This window comes from Hyaena hyaena, unplaced genomic scaffold (genome assembly GCF_003009895.1).
Source record: "Hyaena hyaena isolate Hyena2069 unplaced genomic scaffold, ASM300989v1 scaffold_1598, whole genome shotgun sequence".
Classification (NCBI taxonomy): domain Eukaryota; kingdom Metazoa; phylum Chordata; class Mammalia; order Carnivora; family Hyaenidae; genus Hyaena; species Hyaena hyaena.
In genome coordinates, this window is record NW_024082232.1 from 48508 (window position 1) to 62933 (window position 14426).

Below are 14426 nucleotides of genomic sequence, written 5' to 3' on the forward strand. Positions count from 1 at the left end.
TCCCATCTTACTCAGGCCCCAGGCTTTGTCTCCTGCCACTCAAGGTTATTTGGAGCTTGACAGATGGGTGCCTTACAAGCTTTGTATCTTTATTGCCTCTCCTGTTTTTGGATACTATTTGTTTTTTCAGTGTTTGAGGATTTCTCATCCTTAATTGAGAGCTTAAGCATGTATGTTAGAATAGTATCATATTGTATCTACCATTTTTAGGTATTGTGTTATCAGGAAAGTTTTTGGATATTGAGTACAATACTGTCCTAGAAGCCAAAAACTATATAGCTTGCTTTTTTAAAAAATTGAGGTAAAATTCACATAACATAAAATTAACCATCTTAAAGTGTGTGATGTAGTGGCATCTAGTGCAGTCACAGTGGAACCAGTTCTTCTCTTTGGGTCCAGAGCCTTTAGAACTAGTTCTGAAAAGGAAACCCCATACCCATTAAGCAGTCTCTCCCCTGTCCTGTCTTGTCTGGTCCCAATTGTCTGCTTACTGTTTTTATGGATTTGTGTATTCTGGATATTTTATATAAATGTAATTGTGCAATATGTGGCCTGTGCGTTTGGCTGCTTTCATTTCGTTTACTCCACTGACCTTGTTTTCAAGGTTGACTCATGTTGTAGCACATGTCAGAATTCCATTCCTTTAGTGGCCCCATAGTATTCCATTGTATGGATATACTACATCTTATTTATGTGCTTATTACTTGATGGACATTTGGGTTGTTTTCACCTTTTGGTTATTAATGCTATGAACATTCATCCAGATATTTTTTTTGTATTTTTATGTTTGGTTCTTTTTTTAATTTTTTTCAGTGTTTATTTTTGAGAGAGAGAGGAAGCACAAGTCAGAGAGGGGCAGAGAGACAGGGAGACAATGAATCCAAAGCAGGCTCCAGGCTGTGAGCTGTCAGCACAGAGCCCGGTGCGAGACTTGAACCCACAACCATGAGATCATGACCTGAGCTGAAGTCAGATGCTTAACTGACTGAGCCACCCAGGTGCCCTCTGCATTCTTTTGAGTGTATAACCTAGGAGTAATGCTGCTGGGTCATGTAGTAATACTGACCCTGACAGTTCCTTAAAAAGTTAAACTGTTTTCCACAGTGGCTGCACCATTTTATATTCCCACCAATAATGTATGAGAATTCTGGTTTCTTTGCTTCCTTGCCAACATTTCTTTTTTTTTTTTTTAATGATTGTCTAGTAGGTGCCAAGGGTATCTCATTATGATTTTGATTTGCATTTCCTAATGATACTGAACATCTCCATAGAGCTTTTTAAAAGGTAAACCGGATCATGTTGTTCTTGCTTGAAACCCTCCAGTGGCTTCCTATGACACATGGAATAAAACCCCAGCCTCCTTATTCTGGCCACAAAGCCCTCTCTGATCAACTCCTGCCTTACCTCTCCTTCCACAGCACATGGAACTCTTCGGTCCACATACTCTGGTCACCTTCCCATTACGTGGATACACCGAGTTCTTGCTGGGGACAATTTCATCCTTGATTGTCCTGCTTCACTCTCCTAATAGCCAGCTTTTTCTCCTCACTTTGAGCTTAGTATGTTACCTCCTCCAGGAAGCCTTCTCTGACTCACCAGGCTTTGGACTATAGATTTTGTCAGCCACTCTCCTGACCCATCACCTTTTCATCCTCCTCCTACTGCTCTGAGGCTTTTCTCAATATTTGTTCAGCCACCATTGCCTATTAGAATGGAAGCTCCCCAAAGCTTATCTCACCAAGTGCTCAGGTTCTAGCTCTCAGACCAGTGCCTGGCATGGTGTAGTCACTCAATTAAGAAAACAATTTTTAAGTTTACTTATTTATTAGGGAGTGAACAAGCGACGGGGGAGGGGTAGAAGGAGTACGGGAGAGAATCCTGTCCTGTCAGCATAGGAGCCCAATGCGGGTCCCCAACTCCTGAACTGCAAGATCATGACCTGGGCCGAAATCAAGGTCAGACATTTGGTTGAGCCACTCAGGTGCCCCTCAATAATAAATTAATGTTTCTCCCTCTCTAGATTTTATGTGGTTTAAAATAAAAATCTTTATCCTTGCTATGAGAGACTGTATCTTCATTTTTTTGTTTTCCAATTAGATGGCTTGTTGTCCAAATAACATCTAACAATTCATACCACTTCCATTAATTTCAAACACTCCTTCATCACATTCTGTAGTCTAATACAAAGACGTCTTTCTGGAGGCTCTTCTCTTTGTTTGACCTGCTTACTCCTGTGTTGGTATTATACTGTCTTAATGATTCTAAGTATGTGTTTTCATGCCTTTGTGGAGTTGGTCAGTGAAACAGATGGCATACCCAATTTGGATAATGTGAAGAAAGTTTAATCAGGGTACTATTTATTCAGCAAGGTATTTCAGGATTTAGGGAGACCACAGGAGCTAGTTCATTATCCTGTGCTGTTAACTAATATCCCTAGGCATAAATAGGCAAGAGGGAAGTTTTGCCAGAACCCAAAGGAAAGGGCATAGAACAGGGCAGAATGTGGATGGGGGATCTGGAGGGCAAAAGGCATTCAACACATAGGAAAACTCTCAAAAAAATGATTGGCTTTTCTTGTACATGTACTTTACCAGTGGTCACAGTGTTATGCAATTTGTTTACATTAAAATGAGTCTCTGTACTTGAAATCTCTTTTGGTTTTGTCTGTGGATGCTTACCTGCTACCACCTGTTCTGTTTATTTGGAGCCCATTCCCTGTCTGTAGCCCTCCGAAAGAAATCTAGTAGACTTACGTAAACTCCGTTTTCTGTTCTCCCAGCCCAGGCTGAACAATTAGATCCTGAAGCTCTGCTAACTAGCAGAGCTCTTGCTCTTTGTTAGACACTGAGGCAGAAGAACTATTTTGTGTAGTAGACCCCTTTCCCTGCCGCCATATTGTTCCTGGACTTTGAATTTGATTGGGGGTGGAAACTGGATTTATTTTATTTTTAATGTGTATTTTTGAGAGTGAGGGAGACAGAGCGTGAGTGGGGAAAGGGCAGAGAGAGAAAGAGACACAGAATCCAAAGTAGGCTCCAGGCTCTGAGCTGTCAGAACAGAGCCCAACATGGGGCTTGAACCCACGAACTGTGAGATCATGATCTGAGCCAAAGTCAGATGCTTTATTTTTATTTTTATTTTTATTTTTTTAATGTTTTTAAAATTTATTTCTGAGAGAGAGACAGCATGAGCAGAGGAGGGTCAGAGAGAGAGGGAGAAACAGAATCTGAAGCAGGCTCTAGGCTCTGAGCTAGCCATCAGCACAGAGCTTGATACGGTGCTCGAACCCACAAACCATGTGATCATGACCTGAGCCGAAGCCGGAAGCTTAGCCGAATGAGCCACCCAGGCACCCCATGGATTTATTTTAGATTGACACATTGGGGTGCAAAGATTCAGAGCTGCATCCAAGTCTGAATATTTTGATGAGTTGAGAGTGTCTACTCTGGTCACGGGGATGAAAGATATGAGCAGCGCGAGTCTTGCTTTTGTTTTCTTGGCATTTTACGCTTGGCTTTAGGCCACTTTTAACTTGAATAGCTGAATTCCCCTGTATCTCCCATTTCAGTCTTCTCTTGTTTTTGCCTAGCCCCAGAAGGACAATGAAAGAACGGAATGTTTTAGTTTTCTGTAGAATAAAAAAGCAAGCTCTGATTTTGAAAGTACAACTGGAGAAAACCTTAGTCTAACTTGGCAGAGAAGTTTAAAATCAGGTGAGTCGAGGGGCAGGGCGCCTGGGTGGCTCATTTGGTTAGGGGTCTGACTTCCGCTCAGGACATGATCTTACGGTTCCTGGGTTCGAGCCCCGTGTCGGGCTCTGTGCTGACAGCTCAGAGCCTGGCGCCTGCTTCAGATTCTGTGTCTCCCTCTCTCTCTGACCCTCCCCTGCTTATTCTGTCTCTCTCTCTCTCTCTCTCAGAAATAAATAAAAATGCTTAAAAAAAATTCTTTTTTAAAGTAAGATAAAATCAGGTGAATTGAAAATTTCATCCTGTATGGATAATTTGTAACCGTTGGGGGAAAAAAATGTAAAATAAAAAAAATCCTCTTCCACTGAACACTCTTACTGTCTTTTCCATTCAGAAATTGGAAGGGACTTTCAGTGTCACTGAGACCACCTCCCTTCCTTAACAGAAAGGGGTTGATCTGCCCACACAGAGGCAAGTCATGGAGCTGGGGAAGAACCTCATTTCTCCTGAACCTATGTTCTATCCATTATACCAGCTTGCTTCTCATTTTGAGCCCTGAATTGACTTTCTAGGATAGGTGGCTAACCTGTTTTTACCTACCTCTCTAGCTAGGTTGGAAACAACTTGAAGTCAGTAACCAAGTCTTCTACTTCTAAATCCATACAACTACACATATTTATTGTACATGCTTTGAACACTGAATGAGTTCATTAAATTTCTGTTGAATTCAATAGATCAGTGCTTATTGTTGAAGAATTAGTTATTTAGGACAAAAGGGCTAAGGGTTACTGAAGACAAAGGCTTTTGGAGAAATAAAATGTTGACCGTATTTGGTTAGGGAAAAGGGTCAGAGGATTCTAATGAGCTGATCTTTTTGAGTATTGACAGTTAATTTACTGTTCACTCAGTTGATGTCCTTGTAAGGAAAAAGACTATATATAAGCAAGTTAAACTGAGAAATGTTCAGTTTTAGGGTGGGGGATAGATTTTAGTTTTTGAGATAGAGATGTTCTCTAAGTCTCTTGCAGTTTGGGTGGGGAGGTAATATGTTACAGGCTGATAATAGGAGTATTGCCATGCAGATAGTATTTCCGGAGAAGGCTTGCAAGAAACCTTTTTCTTTCCCTTTTTCAGGGGAGATATTCAGACATTTCTGGTTTTCTTTTTACAAGTTGTGTTGCTGAATGTGATCCAGTTACAGCTGGAATTGAAAGTGCAAAAGAACCTCCTTCCTTAATTCCTGAGTTCTCTGTGGAGGACTCGGAGCCGTCTGGATGTCAGGAGAGGAAGCACTTAATAAGCTCCTTTTTGTTTTACTCCAAATACTTTTGAATTGATTGTTAAGTTCCCTTTAATTGAGAAGCCTACCTTTGCTTTGATATGGTATTAAAGTGGGGTAATTCCAGGGGCTCTGTGGACAGATGCACCAGCAGCTGTTGCTCTGTGTTTTGACTCTCCCCCCGGCTCCCCACATCCACGGCCCTACAGGTGCCTGCCGTGGGGGGACTTCTGACCTGTCCTCTTGGTTCACGGTGCTTGATCTGGGCTGTTTCCAGGTGGCTTGGCCCTCCTGTGAGACAGACATCAGTTGCAAAGATCAGAGGGTGCTGGCTTTTGAAGAGGTTTTTCAAATTCTGCTTTGCAAACCTGCTGAGAGATGCAATGTTCCTTTCATGTTTCCATTCCATCTGTCTTTTGAGAGGGCAATGGGAGGGTCTTCTTGTGACCAGGGGCTATTGATGTTGGCTGCAAATTCATTTCAAATTAATTTCTACATTTTTGTCACAGGCATCTAACAGCTATTGTATTTCCTTGATCTTGACATTGTTCTAGCAAAGCTGCCAGTGAGCAAGGAGAACAATTTCATTATACTCACTAAGGGTAAAGTTCTCATTCATCGTAGGGGTTATATTGAATGCTCTTCTTCGTTCGTTCTTCTGCATGATATTAGGTCCTGAGTAACTGCACGAGTAGTACAGGATTGTATGAGTTATCTAGTTAAGCTTCTAGTGATACTTCCCTATGCAATCATTAATAAATTTATTGACTGCCCACTGTATGCCAGACAGCATGGGGTTTCAACTTTACCATTGTCTATCCTCACAACAACCCTACAAGAAAGTTGGTATCTTTGTTTTACAGATGCATAAAAAAACAAAAACAAAACTGAATCTAAGAGTTAATTAAATCCCATGTCAGGTATGCATATGGAGAGGCCTTGGGTTTACTGAGTCTGAGGTCTGTTTTCTTTGTACTATTCCAGGGGGCTGTAAGTAAGCCACCTGTCTTTGTTTTATTAGGATATGGCCACACCCATTTGTTTGCATATCATCCCTCGTTGCTTTCGTGGTATAATGGCAGACTTGGGTAGTTCTGACAGAGAACATATGGTCCACAAAGCAGAAAATAAAACTATCTGCACCTTTAACAAAAAAGTTCGCCAAGCACTGCTGATAGTGGCCACGTCATTAGCAAATAGGGTGGTTTTTTTTTTCAATGCAAATTGCAGTGTTAAGACCCAGAGTCTGTTCATCTGTATCGTTTTTTTTCCTTTTTGTTTCCTTTTGTCTTGTAAATGTTTTTGTTAGGATTCTGTAGCGGGTAGTGGCTTTTACCTCTGAGTCTAAATGCCAGTTATTAATGGTTTGATGGATTTATTTAGAGATTTCCTGTCAGGACTCATGTAATAGATTGTTTGAGATTCTAAATGGCTTTGCCAGCTGTAAGTTTTTCTGTGTGTCTGTCTGTCTCGAGGGGAAATGAGTCAGGTAATGGAATAGTCTGATGATTTAGCAAATTCAGTAGCTCTCATTTTGGAGGTGTTTTTGCCTGACCTTAATGTACTATTATGTTTACAAATTTTAGCTGAGGTGGGTTTGAAGAAATAGGAATATTAGTTTTATGGTCCTCAGGCTTGCCTATGAGGACAGAAGTTGTGAGGCAGCAGTTTTCAAATTGTCTGTGTACATAAACCCTTTTGGATGCTTACAAAAAAGCTTGTAGATTCCCAGACCCTCAGTCCTGGAGATTCTGAATCCATGGGTCGGCTGTAGGTGCCCCTGATGCTTATGAGGAGAAGCTGGTTTGGGGAGTGCAGTCCTGGCTTCATGTATTGATTGTAGGTAGTCCAAATAATGACAGTATCCATGACTGTTTTGGTTTTTTTTTATTGTTGATTCAGTTTACCTTGGAATGTGAATGTTTTAAACTTTAAATATTTAAGTAAAACATCATAGGAAAATTATGTTGCTGTAAATGTATTTTAACTACTACTTTCTTCTACTACCGCTAATAGCGACAATAAACATTTTGTGTTTTATGTAGTGCTTTATAGTTACGGAGTTCCTCATTATACACATCTCATTTGCTTTTTATGTCACCCCTTGAGGTATAGATGTGGAAACTAATATAACTTTGATTTGTCAAATGAGGAAACAGATTTGGAAAACAAATGATTTCTGTATTCTACAGCTAGTAAGCTGTACCTCCAGAATTCCCATACATCAGTTCTAATTTCTAGTCTGGTGTTCTGTGCAATGTACCATGGAGTCCTTATGACACCTATTTTGGTTTTTAGAGGAGAATATGATCATGTGTAACTCATTGCTTTCTGATAAGAAGGATGAGTTGTGCATAATTAAGTCCTTTGGTAATCTCCAATAGGTGACTCATTGGGGAGGTTATCAACTGGCATATACGGATCAGCAAATTGGTTGATTGTCTTTATAGAACTTCCCTAGCGTGGAAGAAGAAATGTCTCTCCTTTCTTTGACAGAAGCTTTATAAGACGTGTCGGGAGATGCAGGAGAGGATCATGGACCTGCTTGTGGTGGTGGAGAATGAAGATGTAACGATTGAGCTAATTCAAGTGAATGAGGATTTGAATAATGCCATCCTTGGATATGAGAGGTGAGCTAATGGTGTACCCTCCCCTCCCCTCCTCCAGTTCTGTTTTCTCCAGCAGTTGCTTTGCATTCTTATAAGAATGTCTACCAGGTAGGGGCGCCTGGGTGGCTTAGTCGGTTAGGCGTCCGACTTTCGCTTAGGTCATGATCTCGCGGTTCGTGGGTTCGGGCCCTGCGTCGGGCTCTGTGCTGACTGCCAGCTCGGAGCCTGGAGCCTGTTTCAGTCTGTGACTCCCTCTCTCTCTGACCCTCCCCTGCTCACGCTGTCTCTCTCTCTCTCTCTCCTAGAAATAAATAAAACATTAAAAAAAAAAAAAAAGAATGTCTACCAGGTAAACATTCTATTAAGATCAAGAACAACTTGAAGATAAGGCCGCCTTCCTTCCAAGATTGGGGACATGGGCCTGGCCTTCTGGAAGCTTGTGATAGGGCTTGCAAGAATGAAAGCACATCTGAGCAGTGCCAGGAGCATTCTTGGGCACTCTCAGGTGGTATATAAACATTTGATCATAGCAGGGCCTGACCTTATTCACCTGATACCATCTGCACGGAACACATTATAGACTCAAACAAATGAACAATGTAAACAAAGGGAGGTTTATTCTAAGTTTGAGATGGACAAAAGCATAGAATATGCACAGGAGATGGGAGGATATTTTATTTAAAAACATTTTTTTAAAGTTTATTTGAGAGAAAGAGAGCAAGCAGGGCAGGGACAAAGAAAGGGCGACAGAATCCCAAGCAAGATCTGCCCTGCAAGTATAGAGCCTGATGTGGGGCTGGAACTCGTGAATTGCAAGATCATGACCTGAGCTGAAGTCAAGAGGCAGACGCTCAACCAACTGAGCTACCCAGGCCCCCTGGGATGATATTTTATATGAAGAAAATAGTCTATAAAAAAGCAGAACAGGGGCGCCTGGGTGGCTTAGTCGGTTAAGCGTCTGACTTTTGCTTAGGTCACGATCTCGCGGTTCGTGGGTTTGAGCCCCGCGTTGGGCTCTGTGCTGACAGCTCAGAGCCTGGAGCCTGCTTCAGATTTTGTGTCTCCATCTTTCTCTGACCCTCCTCTTCTCACACTCTCTCTCTCTCTCTCCTAGAAATAAATAAAAATATTTAAAAAAAAAAAAAACAGTCAGTAAGGACATTTTGTATATGAACATGGATTTTTTTTAAATTGCCATTCAAAAATGTATGAAGGCAGAATTTTAAATAAACTAAAACATTAGTGACAAAATGATTTTCTCCTAAATTTTTTTATCATTGTGATCATGTATGGAACATATACTTTTGTTTCTTTCTTGATTTTATTCACAGTATAACATGTGTTTGTATAACCTATTTTTTTAAGTTTATTTATTTGGGAGTGGAGGCACAGGGAGAGAGGAGAAAGAGGATCCCAAGCAGGCTCCACACTGTCAGCACAGAGCCTGATGTGGGGCTCGATCCCACGAACTGTGATATCATAACCTGAGCCGAATTGAGTCAAATGTATAACCAACTGAGCCACCCAGGCGCCCCTAGTCTGGGTGTTTATAAATGCTTTTGATAAACCATTTTTTTAAAAATGTATCTTTATTTTTGAGAGAGAGAGAGACAAAATGCGAGCAGGGAAGGGCCTGAGAGAGGGAGACACAGAATCCACAGCAGGCTCCAGGCTCTGAGCTCAAACCCATGAACCGTGAGATCATGACCTGAGCCGAAGTTAGACACTCAGCTGATGGAGCCACCCAGGTGCCCCATAAACCGTTATTTTTAATAGCTACATCATAATAGTCCATGTTTCTCACAGTTCACTTGTGAGGCATTAAGTTGTTTCTAAGTCATTCATCAAAATAAGTCTTAATAATCTATTGTAATAGGCAAGCCTGTAAGTCAGAAAAACATCTTAAACCTAAAAACAAATATACGCACTTGGAAATTGGAGTAAGTGCAGTGGAACCAAGTACACGAGGGCGGTCTGGTGAGAAGAGCGGCCGGACCTAATCCAGGTAGAAAGGAGACGGGCAGCGTGTATGAGGACGTGCCATGTGAGGAGAGAGCTGCAGAATGAGTGGGCATTGGTTAAATGAGGAGCAGAGCAAGAGCTTGTATGGTATGTGAAGGGATGGAAAGTAGACAGGCCTGGAGGGAGAATGAGCACCGAGAATCCAGCCCCAAGGAGCTGTGGCATGCCTAGACTGACAAACGAAGTCTTCCTCTGTCTTCATGTAGAGTGCTGTGTATAAACACCTGTGGAATCTAACAACAACAAAAAAAGAAAAGCAAAAACAACACAAAACCAACCAAGCTTATAGGTGCAGAGGAACATGGTGGTGAATGCCAGGGGTGGGGAGTGGGAGAAATGGGGGAAGAAGAGGTCAAAAGGTAAAACATTAAAAAATTAAAAAGAAACCGCAACTAAATGTAATGTGTGGCCTTTACCCTACTTTGGACACACTCATATTAAAAAGCATGTATATGCTGATGGGAGAAGTTTGAACATGGATAGAATATTCAGGACTTGAGGGGAAAAATATCAGCGTTAAGTAGGTGGTTCAGTTGGAAAATGTCTTTATTTTTGGCGAATGCTTTCTAAAATATGGGTGGCTCAGTCACTTGAGTGTCTACCTCTTGATTTCAGCTCAGGTCATGATCTCAGGGGCATGGGATCGAGCCCTACGTGGGGCTTCATGTTGACTGTGGAGCCTGCTTGGGATCCCTCGCCCTCTCCCCCTCCCTCCCTCCCTCTATCCCGCTCCCCCCTCCCCTCCATTTCCCCCTCCCCTTCTCCCTCCCTTTCCTTCTCCTCCCTCTCTCCTCCTCTCCCTTCCTCTCCCCTCCTCCTCTCCCCTCCTTCCCCTCTCTCCTTCTCGCTCTCCTTCTCCCCCTCTCTCCCACTCACAAGCACACTCCCTCTCTCTCTTACTCTAAAAAAATAATAATACAAAATATCTAGGGGTGAAATGTCATCAGGTATATGATCCAAATATTTCACTGAAAAATCTATAAAGCAAATGTGGTAAAGGTACACGGTTACTAAATTCAGCTGATAAACGAAAGGGTGTTCATTATACTGTTCTTTTTACTTTCCTATACATTGCAAAGTTGCCTAATAAAAGGTTAAAGCAAATGAACCTGGGTTAACAATGTCACCTATATAAAACAACTTATTTTGGCACTTTTAAAATGTTGTGTAAAAACAATGTACATAAATGCATCCATAGATCTATTATTAGGAACCTGGGGGGAAAAAAAAAAAGAAAACCCATACCTCCAGGCGAATCTCATCTCTTTCCAAACCAATCCGTAGAACTTACTGTCACAGTACTTCTAAAGCTTCTGAGCTCTCCATGCTTTTTCCAGATCCTCCTTTCTCAGTAGGAGTGATGTTGGATTTCAGGTGAGACCGTTTTCCCTTGTGTGGTCACTATTTAGTGATTCAGAAGGGAAATAGGGTAATAGAACTGGATTCAATGTTTTGTTGTTGTTCAAATCTCGATGATTTGGGGAAAATTGCTTACTTTTTTAAGACTTAGGTTTGCTCTTTTCTGTTAAAGAGGATAATACTATCTCTTTGGAGGGTTTCATTTTTATTTCGAAAATTGAATGAGTTCATGTATATAAAATCACCTTGGGGAATGCTAGCCCATTGACACATTAAATATTAATTCCTTGGTCCTCTCCATTAACATCCCCCTGGGCCTTTTAGAGTTTTTTCCATTGATCATGAATGAACCGGAGAATCAGTGAAGTAAAATGAATAGCTATGAATAGGTTTTTTCCTTCACTATCTCATACGTACTGCCTGTCAGAGATAGCAGCCATTTATATGAAGGGATGACCGGCCATTGACTGCGAACTGAACAGACTTCTGCTTCTTGCTTTTTGTTTTCTGTGGTATGAATCTTAGTAAGTGGAAAAATAAGGAAAACCGCATGGTTTTCAGCAGAGTGCTGCCTTCTGGTTTTCATTTTGGGGAATTCTATTACAAACCATTAAAACCACTGACTAAAAGCTTCCTCTGAAGGGAAATGTGTATTTATTTGGTCTAGATATCAGGAGATTGGGTTACTTCTGTGAACGACTCATTCTCATTCAGCTTTGAACCATGTGTGCTTAACAGAACTGCTGTCAGCTGTGCGAGAGAAACACTGAAGTCTTAGATGCAGAGAAATTTTTCGTCTCTAGAAAGGATAGTAGTCTTGGTGTATTCATTTCTTATGGCTGCTGTAACAAATTATCACACATTTTAGTGGCTCAAAACAGCATAAATTTACCACCTTATAGCCCTATAAGAGCCTGAAATGGGTCTCACTGAGCTAACGTCCAGGTATCAGCTGTGCTCTGTGCCTGTGGGAGGCTCTAGAGGACAATCTGTTTGCTTAACTTGTGCAGCTTCAAGAGCCTGTCCATGGTCCTTGACTCGTGACTCCTTTCCTCCATCTTCAAAGCCAACATCATTGTCAAGTTTCTCTTACATTGTTTCATTCTTGCTTCCTCTTCTGCCTGCCTCTTCCACATTTAAGGGTCTTTGTGCTTACATTGTTTATCTGTGTAATCCTACCCTGGATCTTTAATCTCCCTATTAAAGTTTCCCTTCCCTTTGCCATCTAACCTAACATGCTCTCTATTTCCCATGATGAGGATATAGAGATCTCAGAAGGGGGGCATCCTTTTGTTCATCACAGTCTGCTCCCTCATTCCCCAAGGATTCACTTCCATCCATATGCAAAGTACATTCACCCTATTCCAACATCCCCCAAAGTCTCTACTCATCACATCTAGGGAAGAGTTGTACAAATAAGGAAACAGAAGTTTGTTACTCAAGGCTGGATCTTTGAGGGTTGTTCAGACCCAGCACATAATAGCATACAAGAAGCCAATGCCATAAGTAGGTGGAAGAAAAAACCATGTGTTTTAGAAAGGGAAAGATGCTTAACTAAGTACATGTTCCAATTTAGTCCAAGCTTTTAAGATGTGTAAGGTTCATGCAGTCAATGTGTCACTATACTAATAGTACATGTTTCTGAAGCATCTCTCAGTTTGCAAAGCATTTCTGCACTCATCCACTTGTATTATCTTTCTAGAGGTTGCCCCAGAAAATAAAGTTCTGAGGAAACGCTTCAAATGCTGCTATTCTCTTTTAGCAAATGGAGAACTGAGGATCGGAAGTTATATCCATGATCCTATAGCTGACACTGAACCTTGGACTTGTGCCTTCAACTTCACTCTTCTTCCAGACCTATTGTTTATTTATCTGCTCCTCTTTTATTCCCAGTATACAAACAGTGTAAAACTTAAGTTGTGAAAGGTTGATATGTTTAGTAGAGATCAGGTGTCTTATAAAAAAAAAATGAAGATAAACAGTGAAGTTATGTTAAAAGTCTTTGAATATTTATGGAACATTATTTATAATGGCAGAATTGGAAGCAACTTAAATATTTGTGATCAAGAGTAGTTAAATGTGTGCTACGTCCCTAAGGTAACATATGCAGGCCACTAAAAATTGCATTTCTAACTAACTAGAAAAATGGTCACAACATAATTGAATTATGTTACAGAATTAATGTGAAGTATGATTGCAACTAAGTTCAATACAGATTAATTTACAGAAATAAATACAGGAAATACATCATGATTTTAATAGGGACTATTTCTAGCTGATGGAGTTATTATTTGTTTTTAATATGTATTCATTTTCTCACAGTTTTCCCTTAAAGCATTATTACCCCTATAAACTGGGGAAAAATTATTAAACGACTTCATTGGGAGTCGATGAGGGTGAGGCTTATTGTCTTTGTTCCTGAATATTTGAGTATTAATTTGTGAAGGATTATAGAATTTTTATATTAGATTTCTTTTAAATGCTTACATTTTGTTAATTCAAACAGATTTACTCGGAACCAACAGAGGGTTTTGGAGCAAACCAGGAACGGGAGGGAAGAGGCCAATGTAAGTGAACAGAAATGTTATAAACAGCTGAACATTTTACAAATTAGGGAGCAAGGATTACATAAAACAAGTCTTAAAACGGAGGAGGCATTAACAACTGGTTTTGGTCGTGTAGAGTATTTGCCTTAACAACTTGTTATTAATAAGTTACTAATAAGAGGCCATAATATTGTCTAATTAAGCAGCAGCTATGTAGATGGTGAGATGTGATTAGTAGGAGTGTTGCCTGTTGAATAGAGTGTTCTCCTTCTTGACTTGCATCTAAATAGGATTTTCCTTTCTCTAAAAAAACAAAAAAAAGTCTCTGGGGAGAAAGCCATGATAAATTACCTGACACATTTTTTTCCTGAATTTTGTTTTGTTTGCTTTGTTTTCAGACTATCAGTGGGCCTTCTGCCCCATCCTGTGATCTCATCGACCCAAGGCTAAGCCCTCCAATGCCGAGGGCCACTCTGGGAGAACTCAGCACCGTGAATGCTCAGCTTTCAGACTTAAGTAAATAAGCACATAGGCCTTTTCAGCAGAAGAGCTTGATGTGAAACTGTTCTCCTTGGTTTCAAGATTAAATGCAATCTGAGAAGGACTGAATTCAGTTTGAATATCAGGGAACGATACCAGGAGGTGTAATTATTTCTTGGCAAATGGTTGCATCAAACCCAGTATAGCCATGGGATGTATCTGGGGGAGTAGGTCCCTGAAACTCATCCCTCTGGCTTAGAATATCATCTTATCTACCTGCCTACTTTTATAGAGGTGGTTCAACTCCATGGCCAAACTTAAAACTACTGTGAACCACATACTATATTACCTTGAGTGTCTGCTAAGTCACAGCATCAAGTAAGGGAATATTTGATGCAGATAGAGAGGTCAGGAATTAGGAAGACTGATCTATATGGTGGTG

The 14426-nt window shown here is 40.7% G+C and overlaps 1 protein-coding gene across 2 annotated transcripts in view; it reads left to right on the forward strand.

Annotated features, from left to right (window-relative positions):
- The window catches only part of TOM1L1 (target of myb1 like 1 membrane trafficking protein), a 48121-nt gene that overhangs the window by 17212 nt on the left and 16483 nt on the right, over nucleotides 1-14426 (forward strand). For both annotated transcript variants that reach the window (XM_039224327.1, XM_039224328.1), the window contains exons 8-10: nucleotides 7465-7598; nucleotides 13465-13525; nucleotides 13903-14020. In XM_039224327.1, coding sequence (XP_039080258.1) covers nucleotides 7465-7598; nucleotides 13465-13525; nucleotides 13903-14020 — 313 coding nt within the window. The remainder of the gene's footprint in view (nucleotides 1-7464; nucleotides 7599-13464; nucleotides 13526-13902; nucleotides 14021-14426) is intronic.